The sequence below is a fragment of the Oryctolagus cuniculus genome, chromosome 2 (assembly GCF_051225735.1).
Source record: "Oryctolagus cuniculus isolate XC-2025 breed Fujian yellow rabbit chromosome 2, ASM5122573v1, whole genome shotgun sequence".
Taxonomy (NCBI): Eukaryota; Metazoa; Chordata; class Mammalia; order Lagomorpha; family Leporidae; genus Oryctolagus; species Oryctolagus cuniculus.
Window position 1 is genome coordinate 4,742,156 of NC_142868.1, and position 22,629 is coordinate 4,764,784.

Here is a 22,629-nt window from a genome sequence, read left to right on the forward strand (position 1 = left end):
ACCCGAGGTCAAGGCTGGCGCGTCCCCGCGTCCGGCCACCGAACCGCCCACGCCCCACCAGCGGAGGAGCCGGGACAAGGCGCCGAGCCTTTCGGCTTCCTCATCTCGCTCCCGGGATCCACACCCCGCAGCGTAACTGGAGCTCAGCGGGGTTCTCTGAGCTAAAGGGGCTCCGATGAGCTCGTGGTGGGCACGGGGACGCACACACCCCCAGGCCCAGGCCGGAACCTTTCTTCTCTTCTCGCGATCGACGGGCGGAGGCCGGAACCTTTCTTCTCGCGTCGTCGTCGCCGGGCGGAGGCGTGCGCCGCCGGAACGGTCCTCCAGCGGCCGCGGTCGCCGGCTGCTGACGTGAGCGGAGCGGGCCGAGTGTAGGGGCCGGTGGCTGTTGCTGGTCGCTATGGCGGTGGACATCACGCTGCTGTTCCGGGCCAGCGTCAAGACCGTGAAGACGCGGAACAAGGCGCTGGGAGTGGCAGTCGGCGGCGGGGTCGAGGGCAGCCGCGACGAGCTCTTCCGCCGGACCCCCCGGCCCAAGGGTGACTTCTCCAACCGGGCCCGCGAAGTGGTGAGCTGGTTGCTATGGAAACGGCGGGGGGCGGACCCGCGATGGGGGACCCCAGACCTCAAGTCGCTGTCAGCGGGAAGGGGTCCCAAGCGGGGAGCAGGAGGGGTGGCCCCAGGGCGCCGACAGCCGTCTTGGGAAGGGAGCAGCCTTGTTTTGCTGGGGGTGGGGGGTGGCCCTAGAGGCGCCGTCCGCGGGGCTCCAGGGTTGCTTCGGGAGGTGACGAGTTCGCCGTCACTCAGAGCTGGACGCGGGCGAAGCCTCCCACGGGGCCTCGCTGGCGGCCGCAGCGTCCTCGTGGGTGGGTGGCGAGCGTCCCGCGGCGCTCGCTCTCGGTGCTGCCCGTCGCGGGAGGCAGGGCTCGGTGGCTGCGGAGCGCGGTTAGGATCGTCTCTGGCGAGCAGCGTGTGCTCCCACGCGTGGCCGCGACCCTCTGCGTGCTCCGTCGTGCAGCCACGCGTCTCCCTGAGAGCGGGAGCCGTCTGTCGACGGGCTCGGCTCAGTAAAGGTTCGCTGGATGAATGGCTGCCGGCGTAAGCGGCGAGGGTGTGTTGGCCTGGTTCACTCTGTAAGCTTGGCGCCCAAAGCTCATACGGTTCCATGTACCCTCTTGGAGAAATAAAGTTAGAAAACGGAGGGTCAGGAGTTTGGAGGGCGCAAGGGAGGGTCCCTGACGCAGACTTTCCTTAAGGTCGCGGTGAACCGCCTGTCTTGGCTCACACCCAGCACCTCGCGGTCGAGGTATTTTCAAATGCATGGGTAGCGCATCTGTTAGCGAGGGGCAGCTTGCAGCAGCTTTTCAAACATCGGAAGGGGGATTGGAGCGGATGGACGGACGCACGCGGTCGGCAGACGTCTGTGTTGCGCCTGCCTCCCGACCAGCGCTGTACAGAGCGGTGGGAAGGGAAGGGAGCGGCAGAGGAGCGAGGCGTGCGAGCCTGGCCCAGCGGTAGCCTTGCAGGTGTTCCGCGGAGCACAGAGAGCGCTCACTGCCACCTATGCGCCTGCGGAGGCTTCCGGGGCGGTGACGCGCCTGCAGCAGGTCTCCGGGGAAGAGGGGTTGGCGAGCAGAGAAGGTGGGGAAGGGCGTCTCGGCTGAGAGCGGTTTGCAGAGGTGTGCCCTTGGCTGGTTCAGTGGACACCGGGCTGCAGTGGCGGGCAGGGCTCTTGAAGGGCCTTAGGCGATGGTGACCGCTCTCTGGAGTTTGAACCTGGCCTCTAGGCAGTCAGCCGCCGTGTGACTGAGCAGGCACTCGGGAAGGAGCCGGGGACAGAGCTGCCCTCTGAACCCTGCCGCTGTCAGCCAGCTGAGGTTAGTGAGCAGGGTTTGTTACCTCCCTTTACTTCCTGGGACAATGGTCTCCTCTGCCCCCCCCCCCCCCAACAAAAGACTTGCACAGAATGACAGTGGTCCCTGATACATAGCTGATTAGGGTGCGGGGAGGTGCGGTCTCAGGTCGAAAGGGAAGAAAGGGAAGTAGGACGTCCTCCCCTCCCAGGGCTCCCAGATTCCTCTCGTGGGGCCCTGGCAGGATAGCAGTTTGGACTTTTGGTGGCTCTAAGTTTGAAATCACTGATTTCTTACTCACACTGAGCTAGTTTGCTTGGGCCCTGCTCAGGCATAGGGGTTTGGGGATGGTAGAGGCAAGAAGTGTGGCTGGGTCGTCGGGCCCTGTGGAGAACCCATTGATCCCAGGGCCTCTCCTTGGGCGGTGAGAATGCCCTCTAGGCTGTGCGTTAATGCCCCTCAGGGGTGGTAGCAGGACCGTGGAGCGCCGAGTTCCCTGTCAGTAGCAGAAAATGGACAGGTGACCGCTTGTCATAGGTGTTTGAGAACTTTGTCCATTTGTCAGACGCTTAGCTTGTGTGTCCCTGAAAGTTTGTTTTTGTTTTAAAGATTTATTCATTCAAAAGGCAGAGAGAGAGAGAGAGCGCGCGCGTGCGAGAGCGAGCTTCCATCTGCTGCTTTGCTCCCCGAATGGCCACTCCCACAATGGCTGGGGCTGGGCCAGGCTGAAGCCAGGAGCCTGGAGCTTCTTTCGGGTCTCCCACTCAGGGCAGGGGCAGGGGCAGGGGCAGGAGTCCAAGCACTCGGGCCACCTTCTGCTGTTTCCCAGTTGTAAGCTGAATTGGAAGTGGAACAGCTGAAGTTCAAACTCGTGCTCACGTGGGATGCAGGTGCTGCAGCAGCAGCTTAACCTGCTGTGCCTCCGTGCTGGCCCCGAGAGTTCCAGCTCCGACAGTTAATGATGTGGGTGCCAAGGCTGGAGACTGTATTAAGTGGCGGCATGGACAGCGTTTATGCCCACTGTCCCACACCGACGATGGGAAAAGTGTTTTCTCTTAGGAATTGATTTGACACTGCATTGCTTTGTAACCCTCTTTCCTTGTAGAATTTCACTGGTACAGAGCTGCTGGTGGGTGTCGTGTGCTTTTGCCACAAACAGACGCGTCAGAAGTCAGGCTTGGGGACGGGCACTGTGGTGCAGTGGGTTAAGCCACTGCTTGTGACACTGACGTCCATGTCGGAGCGCTCGTTTGAGTCTAGGCTCTTCCGCGTCTGCCCCAGCTTCCTGCTCCCGTGCCTGGGAAGGCAGTGGGAGGTGGCCCACACAGCTCGCAGTTTTGTTCTTGGCTTGTAAAGAGGAGCCGAGTGTGCGCATGAAGCATGAATGGAAACCCTGTGCAAGGCAGTGAACCCACAGCAGATGGTGACCGCTCCAGACGCTGTCCGAGCGACAGGGCTCCTCCACACGATGACCAGCACGACTCCCGAGCAGTGAGTGAGGACAAGGAGGGGCCAGGCCCAGCCACTGCAGCCCTGACAGCATGCAGAGACCCTGTGGCCACTGACCACAGATTTCCAGTGCTGAATGTGTGTCGGGATTAGACCACAGTTCTGCAGGGTCCTCCTCGCCAAGACAGCCTAGAGAGGACAGCCACCAAGAGGGTGAGGGAAAGCAAGATGACACCCAGGGTCAGCAGCCCTCAGCGGCGGATGCCGATGCCCAGAAACCCTAAACCGCTATAAGGCGGAGAGCAGGCGTAACATCTCTGCCATCAGCTGTTTGGTCATGCGACAAGAGGAGAGGAGTAGGAATTTCCAGCAAGAAGTGGACGGGAGCTTGGAGCGGAAGACCCTCTGTGCTTGCTCTTCACCCATGACCAGTCACTAGACCTGTCTGCATTGTCCATGCAGCGTGGGGTTTTTAGTGTTTTACCGAAAGGTGGCCTCTTTTCTTGGAAGTGACAAACATTTTTTTAAGCCTGTTTGAATACACATTTCAAGTTTTTAAAATTACTTCATATCTGGTCAACTTGAGGATTTTAAGAACTTTAATTTTTTAATTAGTAAAAGTTTATGATGATTTTTTGAAAAATGTCAAAGCCCCTGTTTATAAGGTCTTAAATAATTAGTTATTTGAGATGGAGAGAGAAGACCAGAGAGAGCGGGAGCGTGCCCATGCTAGCCTCCATCTGCTGGGTCACTCCCCTCATGGCCACAGTGGCTGGAGCTGCATCCAGGTCTCCCACATGGGTGGCAGGAACCCAGCTCCTTGACCATCACAGCTGCTCTGAGAGTCTGCCTTAGCAGGAAGCTGGAACGGGAGCCGGAGGTGCCCTGATGTGGGATGTGGGCGTCTCAGCGAGCGTATGGCACTGTGGGGCCTTTGATGGCTGACTCCATTCCTTTCTCAGGACGTGGCCCTTCAGTGGAGACGCAGCAGCAGACGCTGCAACAGCTCAGGTGTGAGTGATGCCTGCAACTCAGGATTGGCTCCTCAGGTCCCCGTGATTTCTTCTGAGAGCCGGTGTTGGCCCTCACCAACGTGGGGCCCTAGGTTGATTTAGGACCCCCTGGAGTATTACTCAGGGTCGCTGGACACAGTTTATCTGAGGATTGAGCAGGATCAGTTAAGTGGGTCTCCATGTGGGAGACCTGGAAGAAACTCCTGGCTCCTGGCTTTGGATCTGTGTGGCTCTGGCCATTGCAGCCATTTGGGGAGTGAACCAGCGGATGGAAAACCTCTCTCTCTCTCTCTCTCTCTAACTCTGACTTTCAAATAAATAAATAAATAAATCTTTAAAAAAGAATAACCGAGTATAGATCAAAAGGAGCTCAGTGCAGGAGACTTTTCATGACATTAGTAGTGAGCTCTTTGTGTGGATTACATTTCTGAAGTTTGCCCGGGACTTAGGGAGACTACAGCCTTTGAAAATATATTTATTCAGTACTTGGTTTTTCCTTTACCCAGTGAACATTGCGTACTTGTTCTGTGCCACGTGTTGTGAGGATGCAAGCAACTGAGACGTATGTGCAGCTCTTTGAAAATACAGGCAAAGAACAACTTAATCTCTGGAGGGGGACTCAGTGGAAACCTCGGAGAGAAGGCAATGCCCAGACTGGGCCTTGAGTGACGAGGGCCATGCTACCAGGCCTGGGAAGGGGGACCGGTCACATTCCTGCAGAGGGAACTGTGTGAGCCAGGGCGGTGATGTGCACAGCAGGTGGTGGGGAGCAGAGGCAGACTGGCATGAGGAAGGGCCCTTTTCTGGGGGAGACCTGGGTGAGGGCCCGGGTGCTGGGTGGGGGTCGGCCTGGGGCAGACCAAGTCCAGCTGGCCTGTCTGCGTGGCGGCAGTCGTGGTCGTTTGCTTCTGAGCTGGAGCAGCAGACTTGTAGCCCTCCAGGCCTGCGGAGCCTAGCGTGTGTACTATCTGCTCTTTAGAGACCCTTGCCAGCTTTTGGGTTAGAGCATTGTCACCAGTGCTGTGGAGTTGGGGCTTTTATACTCTGGACTATGTACGTGGAGGCACGAGAGGACCACACTTGCATTTTAAATTATTGGTAGCAATGTTGATGACGGGTGTGGAATGTAAAAGGACCTGGCATAGGGCTCCTTAGGAGGCTGCCGTAGTCCAGGTGGAGGCTGAAGAGCTGCTGACAGTCGGATGAGGAGAGGACAGAGCAAATAGGTGTCCCTGGCCTGCAGTGCTTGGGACCGGAAGTGTTCAGATTTCTGAAGTTGGACTATGAGCTGTACTGGGAATGGGGCTCACATCTAAACACAAAATACACCCGCAACATGTGCCTGAAAAATTTTTTTTTTTTAAAACAGGCAGAGTGGACAATGAGAGAGAGAGAGACAGAGAGAAAGGTCTTCCTTTGCCGTTGGTTCACCCTCCAATGGCCGCCGCGGCCGGTGCACCGCGCTGATCTGAAGGCAGGAGCCAGGTACTTATCCTGGTCTCCCATGGGGTGCAGGGCCCAAGCACTTGGGCCATCCTCCACTGCACTCCGGGCCACAGCAGAGAGCTGGACTGGAAGAGGGGCAACCGGGACAGAATCCGGCGCCCCGACCGGGACTAGAACCCAGTGTGCCGGCACCGCTAGGTGGAGGATTAGCCTATTGAGCTGCGGTGCTGGCCTATGAAATAATTTTATATTATATTTTTAGTGTTCCATTTTGACTGCAACTATCACAAAGTCAGGTGGGGAATTTTCTGTTTTTGATGTCACATGGCTACTCAAAAAGTTTCAGACTTTGGGGCATTTCACATGTTGGACTTTTGGGTGAGGGCTGCCCAACTTGTATTTAGTTTTTAGTAGATAGACTCAACAATGTTAGTAATTAATTAGTGAGATTAGAAAGGGGAAGTGGTAGAATAATTCCTAGCTTTCTAGTTGGAAAATTAAAGGGTAGTGATCACATACTTTTTTTAGAGATTCACTTGTGTTTTTTATTATTTGAAGGAGAGAGGGAAGGAGAGTGGGGGAGAAGGCATTTATCTTCCACTTACTGACTCCCTCCCCAAATGCCCACAACACCCGGGGCTGGGCCGGTAACTCCATCAGGGTCTCCTGGGTGTGTGGCAGAGGCCCGAGTACTGACGCCGACACCTGCGCCGCTTGGGTGCGTGTTAGCGTGGAGCTGAACCAGAAGGGGAGGCAGGGTGCGCTCCCAGGCACTCTGACGCAGGATATGGGCGTCCCGGGCTGCAGCTTCACCCTGCTGCACTACAGCGCCTGCCCCATCACCCCTTCTTGGAGAGTAGCTCCCAGGATCCGTGGACTTCCACGGGAAGGAGGGTCTTGCTCTCCCTATCCTGCACACTGACTAGGAGGGAGCATCACTTGGCATTGTCTGGTTTTCAGGGACTGTTGGAATTGTCTGAAGAAGGGATGGGCAATAGTTCTAATGGTGAACTCGCCCCTAGGGATGCCTGCTAGTGTGCCTGGGTACAAATCCTGGCTACGCTCCTATTCAGATAGCAAGTGGTGGATTACTCCCTAATGGCAGTGCTCCCTAGAAGATTTAGATGAGAGCACGGCTGGGCCTGCGTGGAGTCTTCCTCCGTTGCCATATTTAGATCTTGGAGAAAGTTGGGAGTGCCCATGGCCCGCCCAGTGTTTGGAGTTTGAGAGCCGCCTCGCTGGGCCAGCCTGATGCTGGTGAGAAGTCAGCCCTGGGAGTGCAGGTGGAGGTGGGGCCTTGGGAGGGCCTGTGTGGAGAGGCCAGTGCTCTCCTGTTCTCAGTTGCGAATTCTTTATTTTTGAAAGAATTTTCCTTGGTGCTGATGATTGAAACACTTGGCATGGAAGCGTGGTTCTCAGGGACAGTCACTGATTTCTCCTTCATTTCAAGAAGCATCTAAGTGGATCAGAGAGTTCCTTCTTCACACACGGTGGGGCTGATGAAACTGTTCCCTCAGGGTGACGTTCTTAGTGAGTTCTTCCTGTCCAGAGTCTGGCTTCCTCCTGGAGGCTCAGGAACCCAGTTTGTCAGGACTGGTGTGGCAATGGGTGCTGGGTTAAGTGGAATGCACCCAGCTGAGCCCCAGCTGCTCTGCTTTGGAAGCGGCTCCCTGCTAATGTGCTGGGAAAGCAGTGGAAGATGGCTCAAGTGTCAGGGGCCCTGCTGCCACCTGGGAGACCTGGCTGGATTTCCAGACTCGTGGCTGTGGCATGGCTCAGCCCCAGCCTGTGTGGCCATTTGGGGAGTGAACCAGTGCATGGAAGATTTCTCTCAGTGTCTCTCCCGCTCTTTCTGCAGTTCTCGCTTTCAAACAAATAAGTCTTATAAAACAAAACAAAACAAAACCCAGCTTGTCTACGTATTGAGGGTAGACCCATCTATGAGGGCAGATAGTGATCAAGGTCACATCAGCTGGTGTATAAGTCAGACATGAGGTTTTTTGTTTTTTTTTTTTTTTTTTTTTTTGACAGGCAGAGTTAGTGAGAGAGAGACAGAGAGAAAGGTCTTCCTTTTGCCATTGGTTCACCCCCCCCCCTTTTTTTAGACAGGCAGAGTGGACAGTGAGAGAGACAGACAGAGAGAAAGGTCTTCCTTTGCCGTTGGTTCACCCTCCAATGGCCATCGCGGCCGGCGCACTGCGGCCGGCGCACCGCGCTGATCCGAAGGCAGGAGCCAGGTGCTTCTCCTGGTCTCCCATGGGGTGCAGGACCCAAGGGCCTAGGCCATCCTCCACTGTACTCCTGGCCCACAGCAGAGAGCTGGACTGGAAGAGGGGCAACTGGGACAGAATCGGCGCCCTGACAGGGACTAGAACCTGGGGTGCCAGCGCTGCAGGCGGAGGATTAGCCTAGTGAACCGTGGCGCTGGCCCAGGTTGTTAACTAGACATCAGCTGGTGTATAAGTCAGGCACCAGGTTGTTAATGGGTGTGAGCTGGTGTGCAGGTCAGGCACCAGGTTGTTAATGGGCATGGGCTGGTGTGTAAATCAGATGCCAGGTTGATAACCTGGAGTATCATAGTATTCAGGAGGATACCCTGTTTGGACCCTGTTTAGAACTTTATGTACCTGATCTCCTGTGATTTTCCTTCTCTTGGAGGGATAGCAAATAGTATTTTATAATATTGATTGTGTAATGAATAATAAGGTCCTAGATTTCATGTGAACGGGGTGTTTGAGGTTTCCTATTGCATAGAAATCCATATGGGCTCCCTCTGGTGGGTAAAGTGTTGATGAACCCTGCAAACGTTAATTATAGCTATGGTATGAAAACCCTTTTATATGAAAAACATGTTAGGTGTAAAACTTTTTTAAAAAAGACATTTTTATTCTTCTTGAAAGAAATTGAATAAGCCAGAGGAGTCAGTGTGATGTGTAACTCAGATATCAAGCAGCATGGTGCAGATTTTAAACTCAGTGGTGCTTTTTTCTCCGACTCTCAGATCCTCAAATCGTGCGTACTGGGGCTGCAGCTTCTCCTTAGCACGTCTCACACATGCCTGGGGTCGACGTGTGTGGGGAGCAACCCGGACTAGACTAAGTTACTGGAATTAAGACTTATTCTATGCATCTGCTCTCCCACAATATGGCGCTGGGAGAGAAGAAAACAGCTTCTACACAGCTGCCTCCAGTTCAGCCAATAAACTGTAGGACTTGCTCCTGATTGGAGGAGAGCAGCGTAATTGGCGTGTGGGCAGCCGAGTTGGGATTGGCAGAGGAGGACTATAAAGGAGGAGAGAGACGGCATGCACCAGGAACATCTAAGGGGAACATCTAAGGGGAACACCTGTGCAGCCCCCGAGAGAGCCGGCTGGCGGTGTGCCGCTCCCCTGCGGAAGTGGGGAATGTGGCAGGGGGAACCGCCCTTCCACGGAGGTGGAAGGGACGGCAGCCAACCCGGGAAGAACCAGCAGCAAACCCGGGGAGGGCCGAGCAGACAAAAGAACAGCGCAGGGTCCTGTGTCCTTCCTCCACGAAGAGGGGGAGCGACAGACGTGTTCCTCCCATGGCACCGCTCTTTCATTTCATAGCAGGGTACACGTTTCTGTCCAGTGTGTAGTCTAATCGTAAATACGTCTTTCTAGACACTTTTGGGCTTTGCCAGTGGTTATGTGATCTTGGCGAGCGCACCTAACCTCCTCTTGTCTGTTTCCTGTGGGGTTCTGACCAGGTCATCCTCAAAGACCTTCCAGTAGCAGAGTTCTGTGATTCAGTACTCTTTCTGAAAGTCCCAGGATGTGTTTTTAAACGTGTTTCGCGATAATTGTCCCTTGCTTTGTGATTTTGTTCCCCCAAGTTCCTGTATGCTTAGAACTTTTCATCTGGATTAAAAAAATGCAGATTTCCCCTGAAGTTGGCATTTAGCATGTTTTCACAAATGTATGTGATCCAGTAGTGATTATAGACTGTGATGGACCATTACCAGCAGGTCCCATTTTTGAAGTTGACTGTTCTAAAATTTGATTGTAAGGCTAGTAAGTGCTCATTAAACAGAGTAAAGAGAAAGCATCGTTCGTATTTGGTCCTGACTGGAAGTACCATTGTTCCAGTTTTGAGTACAGATCGTCTGATGCTTTTTTTCTGTTAAAACAGAAGCAGGATTTTCGTACAATACCTGGGGGTGTGGCTGGGGGCTGGATGGCCTGAGCGCCAATTGCCTCAGAAGCCTGTGTGCTTTTAGCAGGCGTGCGAGCCTCAGTGGCCAGCCTGTATCTAATGACCATTTAAAAAATAAAGAATACAGCCAGAAAGACCATTTCCAGCCATAACCTTAAAAACAAGCATAAATGACCCCATTGAAGAAAACTGTAACATTCTGTAGAGCGATACAGAAGACCTAAATAAATGGAAGAGCATGTTGTATACCTGGAGGGGAAAAACACTGTAATAAAGACATCAATTACTCCTACATTCGTGAATTTAATGCAACTTCAGTCAAAATTCCACCAGAACTTTTTGGAGAAGAACCTGAAGATACTTGTACTTTGGAAATTCATCTAGAGAAAAAGATGCAGTAGCTAACTGATTTCTGTAAAGGTGGGAAGGGTGTGTGCGTTAGCGTGGAGGTACTAGCTTTATCAGGTATTAACATGTTTTAAAGCCAAAAATAATATATGCTTATGAGAATGTTCAGTGAGACCTGTATGTGTGCACATGTGTGTGTAAGTTCTATCCGTGCTAGAGGAGGCGTTGTAAGTCAAGAAGAGGAAGGTTTGTTTAATGGAGGTTTGGGGATAATTGGTTAGCACTTTAATAAAAGGGTTTTTAAGGTACACATATTAAAATAAGTGTCTAGGTGGACTGAAGATTTAATTGTAATGGCAAAACTGAAGGAACTGAACATGGATGTTGATGGACCTCCTGGAAGTAGGAGGTCTTTCTGGGTTTAAAAGTCAGCAGCAGCAGTGATGGTTTTGGTGATGAAATTATGTCAGCTTTCACAAGTACGTGGCCAGAGACACTAGTGTTACTAGGTGACAAATGAGATATCAAAGGTTGTGTGATGCCACAAGAGGAATTGGTTATATGACCCTGCTCAAGATCAGTTACAACTAGAGCTGTGTATACAGAAACTCTGGGCGCGGGAGTAATGATGGACGAGAGTACACCAACATGGTGGCTCCGGCACCTTCTGGGTGATGGGACTGTGAGTGATTTGGTTTTCTGCTTCTCCTCCAGAATTTCTTTAATGAGCTCACACTACTTTTCAAATGAAAACAAAACTCTTGGCAGATGAGTTTTTATTTGCTGTGCTAGGAAATGGGGAATAATTAATAGCTTTTGATTAGAAAAATGTCACGAGTAAGCAGTATCTAATTATATATTAAGTGTGCAACTGTGGGGCCTTTACAAGGAAGTCTGTGGGAAAGCCTTTTGGAAAGGGAGTAATTTTCCTGTAATTCAGCTGGATTTTCACTTCGGACTTTCTTAACACGCTAGAAAAATCATCCGCAAGTGTTGCCTTGATGCTTTCGATTCCTGGTTGTCATTCTAAAAAATAATAAATTGTAGTAATAGCTCCCACTTGTGGGGCACTCACTCCACCTGGTGCTGTGCTTGGTGCGCGACTGCCCCTGCAAGTTAGGTGCCTTTGTGAAGAAATGGGGGGGTCGGGAGATGAAGCCACCTCCCAGATGCTATCCCTGGCTCGGAGGGGAGTGTGAGAGGGGTGTGCGCTCCGTGTGCGCGCCGCCGGCCTCCTCTGCAGGCTCCTGGCGACGCTGGGCGTGCCGGTGGCCAGGGCTGAGCGGAGCACTCGGCTTGGCGGTCCACCGGCCAGGTCTCTGGTGATTGGCTCCTTGGTGTGTTGTCTGCCCTCTGCTTGCTGTCTTGAAAGGCGTGTTTTGGTATGCACGTCATGTATTTAAAAGTGCTCGACCACCTTTGGGGGAAATAACTGCCTTCAAACCAAACTTTTCCTTTTAAACAACTACCCACCCAGTAACCACCACACCTTTCTCAGTTGTGTTGAGAAAAGGGTTTAGGGCTTTGTTTTGTTTTATTTTGTTTTTTGACAGGCAGAGTTAGTGAGAGAGAGACAGAGAGAGAAAGGTCTTCCTTTTTCTGTTGGTTCACCCCCCAAATGGCCGTCACGGCCGATGTGCTGCGCCGATCCAAAGCCAGGAGCCAGGTGCTTCCTCCTGGTCTCCCATGCGGGTGCAGGGCCCAAGCACCTGGGCCATCCTGCACTGCCTTCCCGGGCCACAGCAGAGAGCTGGACTGGAAGAGGAACAACCGGGACTAGAACCCGGCGGCCATATGGGATGCCGGCGCCACAGTTGGAGGATTAGCCAAGTGAGCCGTGGCGCCTGCCCTTTGTTTTTGTTTATAAAATCATGGACAAGGGCAGGCGACGCGGCTCACTTGGCTAATCCTCCACCTGCGGCGCCGGCATCCCATATGGGCGCCGGGTTCTAGTCCCGGTTGTTCCTCTTCCAGTCCAGCTCTCTGCTGTGGGCTGGGAGGGGCAGTGGAGGATGGCCCAAGAGCTTGGACGCCTGCACCCGCATGGGAGACCAGGAAGAAGCACCTGGCTCCTGGCTTCAGATCGGCACAGTGCTGGCCATGGCGGCCATTTGGGGAGTGAACCAACAGAAGGAAGACCTTTCTCTTTGTCTCTCTCTCTCACAGACTGTAACTCTACCTATCAAATAAATTTTAAAAAATTTAAAAAAAATCATGGACAAGGAAGGAGACCCAGTAACACATTATTGTAATTCCACTTTTTGTCTTTGGGTCACTGGTCTTTCATTCTGTTCCTTCAGCAGTCTCAGGAAGCTGCTGGGGCTGAGAGGCCCTTTTTGAACTGGCTGGTTGAGGCAAAGGGTGAGCTGTCTGGGATGTGGGCTTCCCCCAGGGAAGGCCCTACCGCTGGGTGAAGCACCTTCCTTCTGCGCGGCCCGTCCATGCCTCGCAGAGACACTCGGCTGCGAACGGCAGCATTCTAGCAGTTGGGGTGCTGTGGCCTCCCTCCTGAAGGTGCAGCCACTGCTCACTGCCTCTTCGGGTTGTTGTGAGGATTGAGTGGGATGCTGTATGTAAAGCCGCTAGCGTTATATGACATACATTATAGGTAAGCATGCAGTAGTAGCTACTGTGTTACAGCCTTTTATTGATTGACTACCCAGGAGAAAGGAAGGCGCTTAGTTTGGTCTTTGGGGCTAGAGAGAAAAGTAAGACTTGCCTCTAGCCATTGGTCTGCACCGAAGTTTGGATGGGATTTGACTCAGAGCAGCCAGATCTTCAACCCCGAACTCTTACACTGATGGTGCTGACAGGGCGGGAACTTGACGCAGTTATTGTGTCTGGAGGTGGCGCCTTTGGGAAGTGATTGGATTGGATCAGATTGCTAGGGTGGAGCCATGATGGAATCATGACGGCTTTGTAAGAGACCACTTGGATGAGCATGCTTTCTGTGAGGGGGGCCGGCGTTATGGTGTAGTGGGCAAAGCTGCCTCCTAGATGCCGGCATCCCATATGAGCACCAGTTCAAGTCCTGGCTGCTTCACTTCTGATCCAGCTCCCAGCTGATACATCTGGGGAAGCAGCAGAAGATGGCCCAAGTGCTTGGGCCCCTGCGTCCATGTGGGAGGCACGGAAAAAGCTCCTGGTTCCTGGCCTGCGGCCATCTGGGGAGTAAACCAGCAGATGGAAGACCTCTCTGTCTCTCCTGCCCTCCAACTTTGCCTTTCAAATAAATAAATCCTTAAAAAACAGAGGATGGAGCAGTTACTTCTAGGTGAGATTGAAGAGCGACTTCATGGAAGAGGTGACATTTCAGTAGGCCTCTAAAGACCTCTATGTTTTCCACATGTGAAAATAAAAAGAAGAGAGGCAGGTTGGGAACATATGTTTTGGAGGGTCTATGAGTGGGAGAGCCTGGGATGCTAAAATCCATGGAGAAAAGCTCAGTTTTGGGGCTGGCATTGTGGTGCAGTGTGATGCACCAATTCTAGTCCTGGCTGCTCCGCTTCTGAACCAGCTCCCTGTTATTGGCCCTGGGCAAGCAGCAGAAGGTGGCTGGAGAGCTTGGGGTGCCACCCCCACGTGGGAGACCCGGTTGGAGTTCTAGGCTCCTGGTTTTCACCTGGCCAGGCCCTGGCTGTTGCAGCCATTTTGAGGAGTGAACCAGCGATGAAGCATCTTGTGCTCTCTGTCTCTGTCTCTTCCTCAATATCTCTCTGTAACTCTGTCTTTCAAATACATAAATAAGTCTTAAAAGAGCTCCATGTAACCAGTAGGAATACTAGAAGTCTATGTACCCCTTGACTTCCTGTTTATTCTCTGTCTTTTCCACTCTGCTCTTGCCTCAGGAGGCTGATCTTTATGGATTTCATCACAGGGTTTCCTTGTCTGCTGGCTTTGGATCGGGTCAGGGATGGGAAGCTGCAGCAGAAGGTTGGTGGGCTGGACGAGAGAAGTTGGTTTGGGAGCTCTGCACCCGCTGCACCCGCAGCCTGGGGCTCACGTCAGCCGCCCTGGTAGTCACGCTTACTGTGAGTTAGGGCCAGGTTAGTCGGTGAGCTTGTAGCAGCCCGCATTGGACAGGCTGACCCTGAAAGAGAGTGACAAGGTGAACTCTCTTCAAGGCTAGAACTTCGGGCAATTCATCTCTGTCTGTTTATTTAAGGTGATTTTTATGTGAGGTATATTTCTTTCTGTCTCTCCTTCTAGCTGAACATCGCAGTGGGAAAAGTCAAGTATTTTAGGCTCAAACAGCCTTTCCCGCAGCGATGTGGCAGTTTGTACTTTTCTCCCAAATGTGTCCTGAAGGGTTGGAGAAGGTGAATGGTTCTGTGGCGTGCTGACTGTGGATCTGAGCTGAAGTGGAGTCTGCAACCCATTATCAGATCTGAATCAAGCCGCTGTGTCCTTCCCCAGTTTTGTTTCAGTGGAAATGAGTGTTTTTATTCTGTCATTGAACAGTTTACATACCTAATATTAAAAGGGAATTATATAATGAATACTTGATGTGAAGGAGACTAGTTAAATACTTCAACTCCAAGGGATTTCATTAAAGTAATAAGGAAATTACATTTAATTTCAAATGGTAGAAAGATTTTTAATGTTATTGCTATTACGCATTTATTACACACACTCAACTCATTTTTGCCAGTGAATTCCCAAAGCACAATTCATCTTTATACAGGTGGAAAGAAAATATTCTTGCAAAATGCACAGTTTGATGTCGTCTTAACTGTGGAGAGAAGCATACTTTTCCAAAGAATAGAATGTGATGGTTGATTGGAAACTTTTGGAGTTGCAGGCTTTTAGCTGTACCTCTTGAAATAAGAAAATATATATAAATGGGTCCCCAGATGAAGGTGTGGTGGGGGACTTTATAACCCTAATTGACTCCAGACACAGAGGCAGTGATTTGTAAGCAAGCAGTGACAAGAGGAAGTTAAATCAAAATTAAATTAAGGGAAGGAAGAGGAGAAAAGAGATACCAAGGAGAGGTGATGAATTTTGTGAAGCTTCTGCGTAGCTATCGGGGGGACTGGAAATCTGTGAATGTATCTCAGTTATGTCAAAAGATGAAATCTGGAAGCACTTCAGTCCTAAAAAAGACCTTACTTCTCTCTCTTTTAGAAGTGTTTCAAGATCTCCATTGCTGGGGACAGTTCAGCCTGTACCGGCATGTTTGTGTCTAGGTTTTTCCGTTGACCCAGCTGGCAGTAAGGTCAGTGTCTCCGGGAGGCGTGAGTCGGTATTTAGGAGAACTGGCTTTCCTGTTTACATCTTGACATTTTGCTGTTGCAGCCCTGGCAGCCTGCTCCGCCCATCAGTCTCACTGTCCTTGCCTCCCTGGTCCAGTCAATCCTCAGGCCCACTCCCCTCCCGCAGTTCGGCACATATCTGTAAATGAATTCAGCGACAGTGCCTGTGTTTCCTGTCTTTCTCGTCCACTCCACTGCCACCTTGTGAGTGTAGCCCCTCAGCGTCTTGAGAAGGCCTCTCCCCCAGCCAAGCTGCTGGGCAGACCGCGCGGCTTCATCTCGGTGCCCAGGCTCGTCCCACACGCCGACCACCCAGTTGTTAGCCTGGTGCCTTACAGTCTTCTCAAGCCAGCCACCCCGCTTCCCCGATCACCCGGCAGCTCTCCCTCACTGCTGGTGCAGTGCCCTCGACTTTCTTGCCCACTTGGTTGGCCCTGCTGTCTCCCTGGACTGCTCGCTCTTCTTATCTGAGAGGTGGATTCTCGCTTCTGCTGGTCTCCTCCTAATTCAAAACCTTCGCTGCCTGTTTTACCTACTAAGCGAGGAACTATGCATGGCCCCAGACATCTGTTGCTTATTGTTTTGTGTTGTTACTTAGTGATCACAGTGTCAGTTACTGTTCCGGTTTTCCAGAGACTGTTGTGTTGTCTCCCCAGACAGTATGGTTGGCCTGCGGCCTGGCGGCTGGAAGACGAGAGGGAAGCTGCTTACTCTGCACAGGCTCTCGGAACGCTGTGCCGCCTTTACACAGGACGGACACTGTGTCTTATTCATCGTTGTAGCCCCGTGCTGGCCCAGAGTAGGGGGTTCCATTCGTGCTATTTGAATAAATGAACAGAAGGCACTCCTCAAATATTTAGTTAGTAGTTTGACCCAAAACTAAAAGAATCAACTTAGGTGATTTTCCATCTTCTAAAAGCCATAAAAATCTAGTTTTCCATTTTGCCTTTTTCATCATTAACAGTTCTCCCCCAAGCACTTCTTTTGACTGCCTTTAGCGTCAGACTGAAATTTAAATCAGTTTCCTCTAATTCTCTTCCCTGTGAAATTGGAGAACAGCTGTTTAGTCACCTCCTTATAAATAACCCTTCCACAAGTTAAATTGCCTCTAGGACTTGCTCTCTGCAGATTAAATTGTATTCAAAGCTTTTTCTTTTTCTCATAAAGGCCTTATTAAAAAGTAACCTTCACTATTTTTTTATTTCTTTTTCTAGCTCTTTATAAAACTTTATTCTTTTCATAAATGTGCCACAGGATACTTCTATAAGGGCCTGATTGATGCTGTCTAAAAGGCTTTCTTTCCATGCCTTGAATCTCATTCTTGTATTAGAGTTTTGGAGTATCTTGGTAGCTTTTTTTTTTCTAACTTCATATCCTATCAGATGTAACTTACAGTCCACCCCCACCCTCTCCCTGTTTGTTTTTCTCGCTGCCTTTCTTCCACAAACACTAGCTGGCTTTATCAGAAGTCTTAGGGTGACAAGTTACAGAGAACCCAATGCAAATTAGCTTAAATGATCAAAGGCGTTTATTGATTTATATCCCTGAGAAATCTAGTGGTCAGATTTAGCCTCTGGCGTGGCTGGATTCGGCACAAGAAACGATGCCCCCCAGACCTGTTTTTCTGGCTTGCTCTGCTCTGCCTTTCACCGTGCTGGCGTCTCCTTTATGGCAGTCCCGGTCCGGCTTTGTGCTGGCTGAAGAGCGGCACGTGCGCAGGCCTCACGTTCCTGTACCACCCACCCAGAGGAAGCGGGAGGCTCTCTCCTTGCAGTCCCCACCGAAGTCTTGGGATGCAGCCCCTCTCACTGGCTCAGAGTGAGTCATTGCCTGGCCGGAAGGGACCCAGCACTTCCCTGGCTTGCTCCTCTTGGGACCCAGCTCTGCAGCTGGACCAGTGTGTCCCTTCTTTTTTTTTTTTTTTTTTTGCCAGGCAAAGTTAGACAGTGAGAAAGAGAAACACAGAGTTATAGACAGTGAGAAAGAGACAGAGAGAAAGGTCTTCCTTCCATTGGTTCACTCCCCTAATGGCCGCTACGGGGCCATCCTCCGCTGCCTTCCCGGCCACAGCAGAGAGCTGGACTGGAAGAGGAGCAACCGGGACTAGTACCCGGCGCTCCAACCGGGACTAGAACCTAGGGTGCTGGCGCCGCAGGCGGAGGATTAGCCAAGTGAGCCACGGCCGGCCCAGTGTGTCCCTTCTACCCAGCACACACAGCTGAGGACTGCAAGGGTGGCTTCCAAAGGAAAGTTGGTGAGCTCCTCCCACAAGGATGGGAGCAGTGCGTGTGGCCAACAAGAGCTGAATACTGTGCCCGAAATGGTGCCTCTTCTCTCTGCTGTAGAGAGGCTATTGATACTTCTCGGAGCCGAGGGTGTCTCAGATGGATTCTTCATTCAGCTTATTTATAATCACTCCCTATTAATGGAGTATTCACTGTATGCTGGGGGTTGGGTGTACAGACGTGAATGAGGCAGTCTGATTTTGAGGCTCTCAGCCTAGTGAAAAGACAGTGCTGTAGTAAGCACTGTTATCCAGTACCTATGGGCAGAAATGGAATGCAGAACTCAGTGGGAGGCCTGAGAGGGGAGGGTGCTCAGGAGAGGTGAATATATATGATTTTTAAGACTTATTGTATTAGTCTGAAAGATATTGTGACAGAGAGGGAGATACAAAAAGAAAGATCATCTGCTGGCTCACTCCCCAAATGGCTGCCATGGCCAGGGCTTGGCCAGGCCAAAGCCAGGAGCCTGGAGCTCCCTCTGGATCTCCCGCATGGGTGGCACGTCCCCAAGTCCTTGGGCCGTTCTCCACTGCTTTCCCTGGCACATTAGCAGGAAGCTGGGTGGGAAGCAGAGCAGCCAGCGCTCCAGTACATGCAGTGGCTTAACCTGCTGCGCCATAACGCCGACCCCAAGAGTGAATTTTGATCTGAGCCTTGAAGGGTACAAAATAAATTCCGTGGGAAGAAAAGTGATGGCATTATCCCAAGGGCCATGGGGAGACAGGAAGCGTTTTCACCAGGTGGTTGGCATGAGCATGTGTACCACTTTGGCTGGACCCTTCTGCTGGCTGGCAGCGCATTCAGGGCAGGTGGGAAGGCCCGGCAGCAGGCGGGGAGACCAGTTCACGTGGAAGTAGTCAAGGCAGTCAAGACGCCGGGGGGGGGGGGGGGGGGCGGGGCACCCGGGCACAGGAATTGGGACTTGCTGGGCATGGGGGGGAAAGCCAGTGACCAGGTAGGTGGTTAAGTTTGGTAGTTATTTGAAGTGCCCTGGACACTCAAGGGACACACATTTATCAGGCAATTGTAAAGACAGAAATGAACCACAGGAAAGGTTTGTAAGCCAGGGGTGACAACCAGAGAGGCATCAGAGGGGTGGACCCTTAAGGAAGGCGTGAGGTTGCCCCCAGGGAGTTTGAATTGAGGAGGAAGGAGGGCCTCAATAGAGAAGCGGCCAGAGATGATTCTGGAGAAGTTGGCCCGTGGGACCCTCTAAATAACAAACGTATCATCACCTCGGCAGAGGTAAGGGCAGGGGTGGGCACTGTGGCACAGTGGGTTAAGTGGCTGCTTGCAGCACCCACATCCCATGTCAGAGTTGAGTCCTGCCTCCGCTCCTGGTACAGCTTCCTGCAAATGTGCCTAGGCGACAGCAGATGGTGGCGCAAAGAACTGAGTCCCTGCCACTCCTGTGGGAGACCCCGATGGAGTCCCAGGCTCCTAATTTCACTTGGCCCAGCCTCAGCTGTTGTGGGCATTTGAGGAGTGAACCAGAGGATGGAAGATCTCTCTGTTCTCTCCCTGCCACTTGGTTATTTTAAATACATTAAAAAATGAATAAATAAACGTTGTAACAGTGGGTAGGGTCACCTGGTGGTGGTGAGGAGCATGGACTGGATTCTGCTGCCTGCTAGTGGGTGATCTGTGGGCCAGGTACTTAGCCTCATTCCTCGCCTGTGTAAAGGAGAGACTGTATATGTAATGTTAGAGAAAAGTGCTTGACACGTGAACACGGAAGCCATTAAAGACGTGCTTGCCCGGCTTACATGCGTTTGTCTCTCTGCTCGTATACCTACCAGCCGGTTCATGTGAAATCGTTCATTAATTGGCTCTTCCGAATGTGTGCTCTTAGAGACTTATGGTTCTAGTGTGACAGTGTGTCTGTCTTCTCGAAGCTTTTCCAGTTCATTGGATTTTTTCCTACTGTCTATTAATTTTATCTCTGACTTTGTACAGTTTGCTTTGTTCCACATTTTACATATTTAAAAATTGTTCCTATTACTTTATAGCATACAACTTTCCTTTTCTTTCTTTTTCTTGTTTTGTTTTTAAATTTCCTTCCCCAGAATCATTCCCTGAGCTCTGGAATGCTTTGTGTTCTGTGCTCCCCCGCACTTTGGTCAGTTTCTGGCATGTTACTTCCAATCAAGCTACTTTTCTCCTCAGTCTGTAGGAATTGGCAGTGTCTTCAACGCCTTCTCCCTTATGGTTAGGAATACGAACTTGCTTGTGTTTTCTCCTTCCTCTTCCATTTTCCCAAGTAAATGTCTTGAACCACTGATTAGATCTGTGCGCCCACAATAACATAAGCAGGCACAAAGCTTAAATCTGATTTAGGGGAGAGTATTTAGAGTCTGTTACTCCATTATGTTCATTTGAGAGTCCAGATGAAAATAGAACAGTGTTCAGAGTGTGAGCGTGGTGCCGAGTCTAACACTCAGTGAACCACTGTGTGTGTTCATTTCTAAATAACTAGATGGGTCACTTTTTTATTTATTATGAACACAAACACTGGTGCTAACAAGTGACATGTGAAGAGAAAGCAAGCAATAGTGATGAAAACCATTTAATGATTAGTGAGGAAACAAATATTGTTTAATGAAAATAAAACCATGTCTAAAGGGCCTAATGCTGACTTTTGGAAATATAACCGTGTTGCGGTCTTTTGTGTACCCTCTGTCCTGTACAGTAGATATTGTTTAAAATTGCTTGGGAACTGGAGCTTGCAATTGTGAGCCTGGAATGTCCTGCAGATAATTAAGTTGTGGTCAGGCTTTGGAAAAATAAAAAGTTCTCGAACTATGATTTTATAAACATGCTACAATAACATTTCTTTATATTTAACAGTTTCTTATAGAAAGTTGATACTCTCATGAGGCATTGATTAAAGGTAAAACATCAAGAAAGAAAAAATATTAAATTAAAACTTCACTTAGGATGTTGACAGTTGGCTTGTAATATTAAACAGATGTGTATGTTCCTGGGGATAGTCTCCTTTCTGAACTGAATTGCTAAGTTGTACTTTTTTTAATGACAACTACAAATTTTTGATCAGTTAATAATTTTAAATGCCCTTCCTACAATCTTCTGTGTCCCAACTTCGTCTGTAGCTTGAGCCCTCTCCGTGACGGAGTGATTGGTGGGACCTTCGCTGCCTCTTCTAGTCTTCCATTTTCTTTCTTCTTTCTTCCCCCACCCCTAGAGCTTAACTGGGCTCTTCTGGTTTCATGATGCATTCTTGGAGATGGATTCCTTGAAATAATTTTAGGATCACTGGTGGAACTCTACCCTCGCAGTGTACTTCTACACAGCTTCACTTTGGCATTTGAGTGCACCAGTTGTCCCAATTGTGGCATTGTGTTTGTGTGGTCAGTTGTAAAGGCTTCATAACCAGTCTGCAGAGCCAGCCATGCAGATGGGCCTGTAGCCCACGCCGCGGGGGGCCTGGATGGGAACCTAGCGGAGGAGTGATGAGATTCGGGAGATTCTCTTTGCACACAGGGGTTTTGCCATGGATGGACCTTTGTATTCTGGCAGGCAGATTGCATTGTCTAGAAAGGCAGTGGATGGCCGGGGTGAGGAGGCAGAGGTGGAGTGGACTGGTGGGTGGCTTTGGTGAACTGGAGGAGTCCAGTCTAACTTTGCAGGATGAGATGAAAATACTTTGCATCTTCAAGGACTCCTCAAATGTTGGAGTATTTATAAGATCAAATAAATTGTTCATTGTTATGCTTGAGCCTACTAAAGTTTTTAAATTTAAAGATCCTTTTAATGTCAGGCCTTTGACGTTTGAATTCTTATGTTTTCTGAAGACACATTCCACAAGGCAGAAATCTTTGATTAACCTGGAAAAGCAATTTTGTTACTTTGAATGTATTTATTTATCTTGGAACTGTGTATTGTTTGCACAGTCTTCTTTTTGGAATCAGTGTTTTTTCTTTGCAGATTCCTTTTGGGAAACTCTGATTTGGGCCCTTAAGTATATAAAGTCATTTTCAATCAACACAAGCAAAGGTCTGCTAGAGTATCTGAACAAAAATAACAGCATATTTTGTCATACAAAACTTTCACCTCAGAAATAATGAATTCCTTTTTAATGTCCCACGACTTGAATGTGGCTGTTTGTTCTATTTGCCTAACAGTATGAATTGTTTTTTAGATGTCCTGTTTCCTACAGTCTAATATAGAAGCAAAAATACTTGAAGTGCATGTTTTTAATGAAAGGATTTGATGAGTATACATTTTACTTCAACTTTTGTTGTCTAGCTCATTGTTTTAGAATTATTTTTATTTCAGATTTGTTTGTGTCTGTGTGTGTGAAAGGAAGGAGAGCCAGTTTTTGTGTCTGATGTCTTAGCAGATTTAATCAAATCACTGCCTTATTCTCCTGGAAATTTTAAATGCTAATTAACAGTATCCTGTTGGAAAGATTTGGGAACGTTGAGCTAATGTGTAAAAATGCTCTATCAGTTCCATATAATTTGTTACTTTAGAAAGTGTCATGCATTTTCATGTAAGAATCTGAAAAGCAGTGAAAATGCATGTGTTAAGGTTTACATCAGCTTGTTCTGAGACCTCGTACCATTTCATTCCAATTCTCCTCCGATGTTGTACTATGAAGGAGTATTGCAAATATTGTGAACAGTCCTCTCTAACCAGAAGTAGCAATCATTAACAGGTTCAAGTAGAAAATGCTGTGTTGTCTGAGCGTTGTTACTGCATCCTAAGATAACCCTCTGTGAGTAATATTCTTTTATAGCTATTTTGGCTTGGCTCTCCAGTCTTGATTTCAGTATTATGCTTGA

At 50.1% G+C, this 22,629-nt stretch overlaps 1 protein-coding gene across 2 annotated transcripts in view; it reads left to right on the forward strand.

Annotated features, from left to right (window-relative positions):
• The first annotated feature begins 348 nt into the window (after positions 1-348).
• The window catches only part of STX18 (syntaxin 18), a 116,853-nt gene continuing 94,572 nt past the window's right edge, over positions 349-22,629 (forward strand). For both annotated transcript variants that reach the window (XM_070069565.2, XM_070069566.2), the window contains exon 1: positions 349-568. In XM_070069565.2, the coding sequence (XP_069925666.1) occupies positions 401-568 (168 nt within the window). In that variant the 5' untranslated portion in view covers positions 349-400. The remainder of the gene's footprint in view (positions 569-22,629) is intronic.